The sequence below is a fragment of the Fukomys damarensis genome, unplaced genomic scaffold (assembly GCF_012274545.1).
Source record: "Fukomys damarensis isolate Sample0158 unplaced genomic scaffold, DMR_v1.0_HiC HiC_scaffold_19, whole genome shotgun sequence".
In the NCBI taxonomy this organism is placed as follows: Eukaryota; Metazoa; Chordata; class Mammalia; order Rodentia; family Bathyergidae; genus Fukomys; species Fukomys damarensis.
In genome coordinates, this window is record NW_022900931.1 from 49,498,203 (window position 1) to 49,510,383 (window position 12,181).

General features: G+C 40.6%; 2 protein-coding genes across 2 annotated transcripts; one reads left to right on the top strand and one right to left on the bottom strand.

The window, feature by feature from the left end:
- Positions 1-65: 65 nt before the first annotated feature.
- LOC104855436 (olfactory receptor 6P1) lies at positions 66-1,019 on the bottom strand. The gene has a single exon (XM_010614289.1). It carries the CDS (start codon positions 1,017-1,019, stop codon positions 66-68), a length of 954 nt encoding a protein of 317 aa, XP_010612591.1.
- An 8,893-nt stretch (positions 1,020-9,912) lies between these two features.
- LOC104855569 (olfactory receptor 6P1) lies at positions 9,913-10,866 on the top strand. Its single transcript, XM_010614443.1, has one exon. The coding sequence runs from the start codon at positions 9,913-9,915 to the stop codon at positions 10,864-10,866; it is 954 nt and encodes a 317-aa protein (XP_010612745.1).
- Positions 10,867-12,181: the final 1,315 nt, after the last annotated feature.

Consider the following 12,181-nt stretch of genomic DNA (forward strand, 5'->3'; position numbering starts at 1 on the left):
TTCTGTGATTCCTTGCTGAGTCCCTGTTGACTGTCATTTTCTTCCCCACCTGGATCTGATATACATCAGTCTGGGACATCCCTAGGACAGTGGCACCTGCCTACCACTGTCTTCCTGAAGGCATCCTTCACTTCCTTATTTCTCAGGCAGTAGATGGCTGGGTTGAGGAATGGCACAATGATAGTGTAGAGTACAGAGATGATTTTGTTGTGGTTGAAGGTGTACATGGCCCGGGGCCGCGCATAAGTGAAAAGAGTGGAGGAGTAGTAGATCACAACCACTGCCAAGTGAGAGGTACAAGTGGAAAAGGTTTTCTGGCGCCCTTGGACAGTGGGGATCTTCAAAATGGCGACAATGATGGCAGCGTACGATGACACCACGGCCACTAGAGGGAGGAGAATCATCACCAGAGCCAGGAGGAAGTCCACTAGCTCTGCTTGCTCCTTGTTAGAGCAGGTGAGGTTGAGGAGGGGAGAGATATCACAGAAGAAGTGGTTTATGATGTTGGGTCCACAGTAGGACAGTCGAGAAATGAAAAGAAGCTTCATCATGGAGCTGAAGAAGCCACTACCCCAAGAGGCAGCTGCAAGGCGAGTGGCTAGGCTGGGAGTCATGAGACTAGGGTAACGGAGGGGCTCACAGATGGCCAGATAGCGGTCATAAGCCATAACTGCCAACAGGACACATTCTGTGCAGGCTAAAGCAATGAAGAAGTAGAGTTGGGCCATGCAGCCTCCATAGGAGACTCTACCGTCATGAGTAAGAAAGGCTCCCAGCAGGCGAGGCACAGTAACATTGATGTACCACAGTTCCAGGAAAGAGAGATGGCCGAGGAAGAAGTACATGGGGCGATGAAGGCTTGGAGTGAGCCAGATTGTAGAGATGATGAGCACATTCTCCAGCAATGTCAACAGGTAGACTGCAAAAAAGAAGACAAAGAGGAGCAGCTGGAGAAGTGGAGAGGTGGGGAAACCCACCAAGGCGAACTCCTCAACATGGGTTCCACTTGAATTTTTCATGGTCTTTGTCCACTTCAAGGCCTGAAAAACTGATAGGAAAGAACAAAGGTTGAAAGGCGCACAAGGCCTCTAACATCCCCTCATAGATTATAAATCCTGTTGATGGCAAGTGTCGTGAGATATTACCAATTATTATTATATCGTTCTTCCTTCATGTTTTATCTCCTGTTTCAAAACAGACACTCTCAAACTTGAGGATTGTATTCAATAACGTAAAACCTTAACCACTATAGCTATTTGTTGGCTGTTTGCTGAGTGATCTCAGAACGAGGTTGGTGTTCTGATTCTGATTTTTTGCTTATTTGTTTTAATCGATGATGACATGCTCTTCTCTCACTTTTCATGGGAACACTGGCAAACTCCTCATCCTTGTAGACTCTCTACTAAATGTGTGTGGAATGAATGGATGGATGGATGAATGGAGAAGTGATAGCAAGCTGGAGTTTGAAAACTTACTTCTCTAGGGAAATGAACTAAGAGGAAGTGGTACTCAGACAAGGCATTTGTTGCCAAATTGGGTAACATAGTCTCAAAACCCAACACAACAACAAAAAAGATCTCAAAAAGGAGTGCGTCGTGTTGTATTTTTCTCGGCACCTGTAAATGTCACAAAAACTTTACAAAGACTTCACAGATATGATTAAAAAATGTGAGATGGGGAGATTGTCCTGGATTATCTAGGTGGTGCTTAAGTGTAGTCAGTAGGGTCCTTAATACAGAGAGTTGGAAAGAAACTTGAAATAATTACACAGGGGAGAGGATGAAGCACAGAGAAATTCGAGGACAGCAATAATTTGGCCATAAAATAAGGAATGCACACAGCTGGGAGAAGCTGAAGAAGCAGGGAAAGAATTCTGTCAGTGGGATTCCAGGAAGCATTTCTCTGCCAACTCCTTCGATTTAGCTAAGTGATGAACTGATTTCAGACCTCTGGCCAGCAGGACCGTGAGACAGTAAACTTCCATCATTTAAGGCACCCAATTTGTGGTAATTTGGTATAGTGACTACAGGTAACTGGCAAGGCTACCAAATAGAACAGGCAAGGGATAGGGATTCAGCTCAGTGGTCCCACCTCCTGCCTCACAAGGACCTGAGTTCAATCCCATGTACCAAAAAAAAAAAACCCAAAAACAGGCAGTCTTCACTCTCCTAACCATTGTTATGTCCTTCAGGTCTCTTATCAGTGTCACCTGAGAGCTCAGAATTCCTCTGGTAAATTCAGAGTCTAACTTGAGGAAAGGTCATTGTTTGAAATCATTAAGCATTTCCTTTTAGGGTGGGACTTAAGTATTTCATGATTTTTTCCCTTTAAGAAATTTTTGTAAAAAAATTATATACCAGTTAAGTAACTATTTTTAGTCAGACATTTATATACTTTAAAAGACTTTAGTTTCATTGCATCCAGAGTACTGACCTTTTAATGAAGCTATTGTATCACTTCTTCATATTTTCAATAGAATTTAATATGAATTTCAAAAGGTTACATAAATGAGTGTGCCTTTAGGAGATGGGAAATTTTACATCATTTATCTCAATGAAATAAAAATTCATGGTATTATTTTTTTAATTGCAAGGCTTTTATGGATTTCTCTATATCTATTTACATAATCTTTGTCTTGTATATTCTCAAGATTATGTGGTTTATAAAGATTTTTCTCTGGGTAGTATATAATTATCATACATTTAGCCAAAACAACATAAATATATGACAGATTTTGAGAAAATACATTACACACAATATTAAAAATGTATTGAAAAGCTATTTCCAATAATGCAAACTGCACTGTTTTGTCAATTCCTATGTGCACCCATGGCGACTTATTACCACAAATGAGAAACATTTCAACATTCGTTCCATTCTTAGCTTTCATTTTGGAGATATAAACCCTGAGAAAACCAGTTTCTATAAGCAGGTGATATTAATGGGCCTCCTCTCCAGGAATGAAAGTTGTTTTGCGACAGTAATAACATTAAATTATTTGAGATTTTATTAGTTATGTGCAGAAATTACACAGAAGTCTATCATCAGAATTATTTTATTTATTAAGTGGCTGACAACTGGCTCAGCTATTTCAATAGTGTTGAAGGAAGCAGTCTGGAAACCAGTCCTTCAAAGGACACACTCCTCTATTATCTGCACATCAACATTGCAGCACCGACCCTGGCACTGACAGCAGCCCGCACAACGGGGGAACGGTCACACTCTAAGACTCAGAGAGACCTTGCTGTGTAAAAGGGGAGAGATGATTGGAACGGGGAGGCAGCAAAGGGAAAGAATACTTTCTCCATCAGAACAATTTCTAAAAGAGCTCAGCAGGGAGCTGAAGACCAGGGAAGTTTTCCTGTGGGACGATTCATGCCTGGACCATAGGAAAAATTGTTTCTAACCAGAAGTACTCATACAATTCAGTTTTAAAAACAGTGACTGAATGTACCTGATTCTTCTCCAAGGCAGTTTGGAGGGGAGGAGATGATATACGGGCAGTGCTGGGTGGGCCGGGAAGGGCAGGTGCAATAGGATATGAGAAAAACTCGAAGATGAGGCTGGAAACTTTAGAGAGACAATGTAAGGGAATTCAGATCCTGCAGAAGACTGAGCAAAGACAGAAGGTCCGTGAAGGGACTTGTCTTCGCCCCTCTATTCTCAATAAACCCAGCAGTACTAGAACAAGATAGGCCCTCAGTATTAGTGGAATGAGTTTCAGTCCCAGTGTATAATCTTGGGTAAAGTGCTTCACTCTGATGTTTTGTAAATTTAGATATTTAAGCTAAACACAAACTAGATTTCTTTCCCAATTGTGGCAGTGCATGAAATCTGGTTAGGCTCCGACTTGGCCAAGGTCAATCCTGAAGCTGCTGGAAAATGGGATGGAGATGGGAAGCGGCCTAGAGGACCTACAACCCTCTTCACAAGTTATCTAGGAGCCAGTCCTGCTCCAAAGGCCCCTGTGGATTAAAGTGTCTGCCGACTTAGAGTCGAATCTGAAAAGCAGAGCCCTTGGGCCCTCAGGCGCTGCCCACTCCTCATTTTATCTCGTTACCTTTCTGAGTTTCAGCTTGTTGCTGAAGACGGAAGGAATCCTGTTGGCTTTTCAAGTTGGCCTGTCATTGTCAAGGATTTTCTTCTGCAACCACGGCAACTTTGGCCCCTAATTTTTGGCTGACACTGTCGTTCCTCCCTTCTATACCCCACGTCAAGCCTGCCTGCCTGCTCTTCCTGAAGAGTTTCTGATGCATTCAGATCCCATCATAGCTCTGAGTGAGTCAGTGCATCATACGCACTGCACTCATATTTTACTCCCCTTTCGCTTCTGTTAGCTCTAACCTATGGGGCATGCTTGTCCCCTCACCTTCTTCCTCTGTTAGCACATTAAGATTTTCACGATATCAAAGCATCGTTATATCATCAGGGCAGCACGAGACAATTGAGGCTGAAATGTTAACATTGACACAGTGAAAAAACAATTTTAAACAGACCCTTCTCATTTGGCAACTGAGTTCTACATATAAACTCATGGAAGGTTCTTGAGGATTTCTCCCATTGCATTTTTTTCTCAGAACTGGCAACTGGGTACCCATAGGTCTTCTCGGGGACATAAGATGGTATCATGCACACTATCCTTTACTTGCTTTGATGGCTCCCTTTCATCATCAATTCCCGCATGCCTATTGTTCATCCCTTGATTTAATTTTCCTGTCACATTAGACTTCTTCTAGGTGCCACTCTATTTTCTATCTCTGGTCTTTTGCCCTCAAATAAAAGCATAATCAACACATGTGTCTCCATCAAGACCTTGTCCATCCAGTGGGTCCCTCATATCTGCTGCTGTGATAAGACCCCATCAGTGGATCTATGGGATAATTAGGTATTTACCTGAATTTTCCTCCTCAAGAAGACACACTTCTTTTTCTATTCAATTAAAGTTCAGGGCTTTCTATGTTATAGGATTTGATATTGGTCAAATTGAGTAATAACTTAGGAACTTGAAAACTTACTCTTCCTTGTGAGTCTCAGGAGTGGTGAGCTGAACCTGTTTTCTAAAGTGTCAGAGGGTGCCACTGCTGCTGAAGGTGACGCTATCCATTATTCCTACACCAATGGACTATGACACCATCTGACAGAAAGTTTAGCTGAAGATGATTTGCTCACACAGAGAAATAAACAATTTATTATTTGTAATCATTCCACAGGCCCAAGGGCCTGAAACCACATAAACATCTTTTTGAACAAAGTGGCTATTTAGAAGGAAAATTGTCTGAATTACTGTGTAAGCTTTACCTCCTGGATGTTAAATGAAGCCTGAACTTTAGCACATTGCTTAGCCTCTAACGATATTGCTCAGAAAGCTGCACAACCCATCCAGAGGCCCATTAGGCACAATATGAATGTCCCTGCACAGAGGCACATCCCATTCCAGGGGAAATTGTTTTATTATTTTCTTTTGTTTGTTTAGATAAATTCTTCATTTTATCAATTTAAAGATGTAATGCATTAAAGAACTCAATGCACAAGCAAAAAACTTGGTAAATCAACAACTGAGGACAATCTAGAGTTGCTATTGTGACCTTCTCAGTATCAACAAGGCACACAACGGTATTCCTAGGTGCTGGGCCCGGAGTGCTTTTCATATGCTGACTTAATCCTCACAACAGCCCAGTGTGTTTCAGCACCTTTATCTCTATTCATAACTGAAGTGAAAAGATGAATGTTTTGGGGCCTGGGATTTAGCTCAGTGGTTCTGCTGCCCTGCTCCCTCACAAGTGCAGGATCCTGAGTCCGAACCCTGGCACCAAAAAAAAAAAAAAAAAATTTCAAGATCATTTATCTAAGAAATGTCAAGATGTGGGTAAACACAGAAAACCTGTCTATAAACATACAGTGGCAGTCTTAACTATCCAAATATCCTCCGCACAGATAAGTACATTTCCATGGATATAGCTAGATGGATTCACTTCTATAAAAACAAAAGTTGTTTCTTTATTCAGCTTCTCTATACATGGCGGTCAGAGTCCATCAATTGTGTCTTTAACCTCACTTGAATTTAGTCTGTGTAGATATAGAAATGATAGATAAGGCTTTGGGCCTGGCATTAGGGCACGGGGGTATATTATCCCCTAAATACACCAGGATTACCCCCTGCCTCTCTTACCATTGCTCTGTGCTTTCCGGGTTCCCCCTTCTCATATAACAGTTTTCTACCCTGTACAATACCTTTATACATCTGCAGAATTTTACCACCTGCAAATCAAAATCACAATGAGGTATTATTTGAATACCTCCAGAATGGCTATTGTAAAAAAAAAAAAAAGCAAAAATAGCAAACACTGGCCGGGTGAAGTGGCACATGCCTATAATCCCAGCACTCAGGTGGCTGAGGCAGGAGGATCGCTGTGAGTTCGAGACCAGCCTGGGCTACACAGTGAGTTCCAGGTCAGTCTCAACTACATAGTGAGACCCTGTCTCAAAAAACCAAAACAAAAACAAAAAGCAAAAAAATAACAAACAATGGGAAAAATGCAGAGAAAGGGGAATTCTTATCACTGCTGGTGGGAATGTAGCTTAGTACAGCTGTTACAGAGAACAGATTAGAAGTTCTTAAAAAAACTAAAAATAGATCTATTATATGATCCAGTCATTTCACTTCTGGGTGTATATTACAGGAAATGAAATCAGTAAATCATAGTGATACCTGTACTCACTCACATGTTCATTGCAGTACTATTCACAATATCTACCATATGAGATCAACGGAGGTGTCCATTAAAGGATAACGGATAAAGAAAACGTAGCTATAACATGGGATATCATGTACCTATAGAAAAGAATGCAAGTTTGTTACTTGCATAAACATGGATAGAACTGAAGGACATTAATTTAAACAAAATAAGCCACTCACAAAATGACAACTACATATTTGTCCTCACAGGGAGAAGCTAAAAAGTTTGATCACCAAGCAGAAGAGTAGAATAGTGACTACTAGAGTCTAAGAAGTGTAGGGGGAATAAAGGATAGAAGAAGTTTGCATTAGTCACCTAAACACAGATAGAAGTAATAGAATCCAATATTTGACAGAACAGTGGGGTGGCTAGAGTTTATAATAACACATTATCAGTTGTTAAGAACTATAACAAGAAAGCTCAAAGTATCCAAACATAAAGAAATGAGGAGATGGAACTCATAATTAGCTTGATCATTACACATTACATACACATACCAAGATAACACACTTTATCCCATAAATATGTATAAATATTATATTCTGATTAAAAAGCAAAATATAAAAGCATCTTGAGAATATTTCAAAAATACTGAAGTACCATATCCATAAAGTTACAGGTTTAAGAATCAGTAGCCGTATACTGACAAAGACAAATCTGAATCATTAAGTTTTTCAAATGCAATCTCAATGGACATCTGGGTAAGGTAAGGAGATTTTCAAGTTTACACGGGATCTGAAAACCATAGGAATTATGAAGAACCTGAGGGTATGAAATCTGGGTAAGAATAAAATGTCCCACAGAGGCCCACCTAGTTCTTTGGTTGCCTATCCTCCATCTCCTTCGATTTCCCTGTCTGGGTGGCTGTCAACAGGCTGGTTACCTATCGTTTCGGGGCAGGGACAGTCTGCCCCAGGTACTCCTCAGTAATGCTGATACATCAGGCTGGTCTCTGAGTTGTGTGTGGCATAACAGGACAAATGTTAGTCAGATGGGCCCTGAAGCCAACAAGGACAGAAGGTAGGCAGCCCTTTCATCAGCGTTGTCCCTCACCAGGGAAAGTGCCTCTCAGGTCATATTGTCATGGCAACCCACCTTTTACCAACAAGACTGTGGCCCAGTTACCTTAGGGACCATTTGTTTTAGGGCACCTGTGATATAATGAAGTGCAGGATGAATGCACAGGTGTGTAATGAAGTAGAATAAAGACCTTGAGTTCACTGCCCAAATGTACTACTTTTCAGAGGTGCTAAAGAGATGGATAGACTCAAAATCCCAAGACTAAGATTCTTTGGAGAAAAATAGAACAATAAAGTAAGAGATTTGTGGACAAATGAATTCTGACATACTTTATTAAATTTTGACAAAGTGTTTGTCAGAATCTGTCTTATCAATTCTATGTTTTCATAGTGAAGGAGAGATTATTTATCTGCATTTCTTTATCTGGAAGATTCAGGAAGGAAACATCTTTCTTTGCTCATCCTTTTAAAAAATTCATCTCTTTGTAAATAAAGTTATTCTAGAAAGGCGCACAGGGAAGGCCTCGGGATAACTGGAGTGAAAATGGACAGAGGGGTATGGATTGTTGATTTGGGCTCAGATTTTAGTCTGTTTTGAAATAATAGAGGTCTTTCTTTTTAAAAAGTTAATTTTATTGATACATTTTAGGTATATAATATAGTGACATTCATCATTGGAAACTTGCACCTTTACATAATCTATCTGGGTTCTTATTTATTTCCCCATTCCCTGCCCTCCCTTCAACCTCTCCATCCTTTCCTATTTGCAAAGATTTTCCTGAATGCTCCTAAGCTTACTCCCATGCTGGTTCTATTGGAGCTGCCATAAATGAAGTAGGACACTTCCTGGGGTATGTGCAGTGTTCTCATTGCTGAAAGGGTTCACGCAAGACCAAATGACACACACAGGATGTAATATTAGGCAAAGGTTTCAGAGAAGCAAAAGAGTTTGCTGCCACCCTTCTGGAATTGTTAATAGAGACTAATAGTCTTACAAATAGTCATGTGCCACATAAAGACATTTCTGTCACCAATGGACTACATATATTTTCCCATATTATTGTAATGAAGCTGAAAAATTCAGAATATCTGGAGAAGTTAAAGCATATGCATTTAAACAAGTTTTGTGGTGATACTAGCATAAACAAGCTTTTTGAAATACATAATACATTTTCATTATCTATAGCCACCCTACCAGAACTTCTTATTCCCATCTATGTCTTAGTGGTCATTAATCACTCTTTCCCATCCCTGTTTCCCTCCGTTCCAATCTTCTCAACCTCCATTAACCATCATTCTACTCTCTTTGTTTTTTAACTGACTTTATTGGTACATTTTAGGTATACAGTACAGTTACATTCATTACTGGGATCCTGTACGTTTACATGACAGGTCTTGGTTCTCATTTTTTCCCCTTGTCCCTGCCATCCCTTCACTTCCTCCTCCCCTCTCCACTTAGCACACTTAAGCACCACCTAGATAATCCAGGACAATCTCCCCATCTCACATTTTTTAATCATATCTGTGAAGTCTTTGTAAAATTTTTGTAACATTTACAGGTGCCAAGAAAAATACAACACGACGCACTCCTTTTTGAGATCTTTTTTGTTGTTGTGTTGGGTTTTGAGACTATGTTACCCAATTTGGCAACAAATGCCTTGTCTGAGTACCACTTCCTCTTAGTTCATTTCCCTAGAGAAGTAAGTTTTCAAACTCCAGCTTGCTATCACTTCTCCATTCATCCATCCATCCATTCATTCCACACACATTTAGTAGAGAGTCTACAAGGATGAGGAGTTTGCCAGTGTTCCCATGAAAAGTGAGAGAAGAGCATGTCATCATCGATTAAAACAAATAAGCAAAAAATCAGAATCAGAACACCAACCTCGTTCTGAGATCACTCAGCAAACAGCCAACAAATAGCTATAGTGGTTAAGGTTTTACGTTATTGAATACAATCCTCAAGTTTGAGAGTGTCTGTTTTGAAATAGGAGATAAAACATGAAGGAAGAACGATATAATAATAATTGGTAATATCTCACGACACTTGCCATCAACAGGATTTATAATCTATGAGGGGATGTTAGTGGCCTTGTGCACCTTTCAGCCTTTGTTCTTTCCTATCAGTTTTTCAGGCCTTGAAGTGGACAGAGACCATGAAAAATTCAAGTGGAACCCATGTTGAGGAGTTCGCCTTGGTGGGTTTCCCCACCTCTCCACTTCTCCAGCTGCTCCTCTTTGTCTTCTTTTTTGCAGTCTACCTGTTGACATTGCTGGAGAATGTGCTCATCATCTCTACAATCTGGCTCACTCCAAGCCTTCATCGCCCCATGTACTTCTTCCTCGGCCATCTCTCTTTCCTGGAACTGTGGTACATCAATGTTACTGTGCCTCGCCTGCTGGGAGCCTTTCTTACTCATGACGGTAGAGTCTCCTATGGAGGCTGCATGGCCCAACTCTACTTCTTCATTGCTTTAGCCTGCACAGAATGTGTCCTGTTGGCAGTTATGGCTTATGACCGCTATCTGGCCATCTGTGAGCCCCTCCGTTACCCTAGTCTCATGACTCCCAGCCTAGCCACTCGCCTTGCAGCTGCCTCTTGGGGTAGTGGCTTCTTCAGCTCCATGATGAAGCTTCTTTTCATTCCTCGACTGTCCTACTGTGGACCCAACATCATAAACCACTTCTTCTGTGATATCTCTCCCCTCCTCAACCTCACCTGCTCTAACAAGGAGCAAGCAGAGCTAGTGGACTTCCTCCTGGCTCTGGTGATGATTCTCCTGCCTCTAGTGGCCGTGGTGTCATCGTACGCTGCCATCATTGTTGCCATTTTGAAGATCCCCACTGTCCAAGGGCGCCAGAAAACCTTTTCCACTTGTACCTCTCACTTGGCAGTGGTTGTGATCTACTACTCCTCCACTCTTTTCACTTATGCGCGGCCCCGGGCCATGTACACCTTCAACCACAACAAAATCATCTCTGTACTCTACACTATCATTGTGCCATTCCTCAACCCAGCCATCTACTGCCTGAGAAATAAGGAAGTGAAGGATGCCTTCAGGAAGACAGTGGTAGGCAGGTGCCACTGTCCTAGGGATGTCCCAGACTGATGTATATCAGATCCAGGTGGGGAAGAAAATGACAGTCAACAGGGACTCAGCAAGGAATCACAGAATGGGCTTAAGAAAGCCTAGCTGTCAATTAGTCCACAGTTTCTCTGAATCTGATCTAGGAATCTCCTGATACAAATGAAAGTTTATCAAACACTGATTTGACACAGGGGTTTCCAAACTAAGATTTGACCATGACTGCTAATATGAAGATTACCACAAAATAGGTTAAAAAAATCTGGTGAATTGTGTCTGAACTGTAACTCTGCCATGAAAAATTTTTTAAACTTCTTAGGAACTCTTGTTTCACAGTTGGAGAATCTCTACTTCACACTGTTCATTTTTTAAGAAATGACAAAATAAAAGGGACTTGCTGGTGGGTGTGTCATGACAAACTGATACAAACTTGAATGTAACAATTTCAAACAACCATATTCTCAAATTCCACATGAATGTGAAATTTCAAAAATGTATATTATTCCCCCAAATGCAGGTTACACCCCCAAATAAATTCATATTATCTAATAAATACTCTTTACTTTTACAGACCCCATAGCCATATAAGATCAAGATAGAGAGATGAAATTCTTTTTTCCTCATTTAGTTTATTGGTACATTTTAGGTATACAGTATAGTTACATTCATTATTGGGATCTTGTACCTTTGCATGACAGGTCTTGGTTCTCATTTTTTCCCCTTGTCCCTGCCCTCCCTTCACCCCTCCTCCCCTCCCCCTTTACAACACTTCATTTCCATTTTTTCATTTCCTCATATTTTTTTCTTTTCCCTTAATAGCTTTGCCCTACCCTTCCCACTTTCCCTACACCTTTAGCCCCTTTCTTCCTATTTCACATTGTCTATTATATCATTAGGCTCTTAGGTACTATTATAGTTTATTCACACCAGAAATCTATTAGATATTTACACAAGTGTAACTTATTTATTTCACTTAGGAGTATATCCTCAATATGTATTCATTTTCCTATGAATGAATCTAGTTTCTCGTTCTTTATGGCTGAGTAATATTCCATTTTACAGAATGAAGAGCTGGGACTAAAGGCTCTGTTTGACCCAGCCATCCCTCTGTTGGGTATCTTTCCAAAAGAATTAAAAGAATCATATCACAGAGATATATGTGCACCTATGTTTATAGTGGCACAGTTTGTAATAGCTAAAACTTGGAAACAGCCCATTTGCCCATCAGTTGGGCACTGGATAAAGAAGATGAGGTTTTTCCATAAAAAGAGAGATGAAATATTGATGTGTAGTTATATTCACAACAGTGAATATGGCTAAATCCCTTTTTCACCTCTCT

What these genes read in the sequence shown, in the direction of transcription:
- LOC104855436 (XM_010614289.1), bottom strand. Translation starts at nt 1,019, where the DNA reads ATGAAAAATTCAAGTGGAACCCATGTTGAGGAGTTCGCCTTGGTGGGT.
- LOC104855569 (XM_010614443.1), top strand. Translation starts at nt 9,913, where the DNA reads ATGAAAAATTCAAGTGGAACCCATGTTGAGGAGTTCGCCTTGGTGGGT.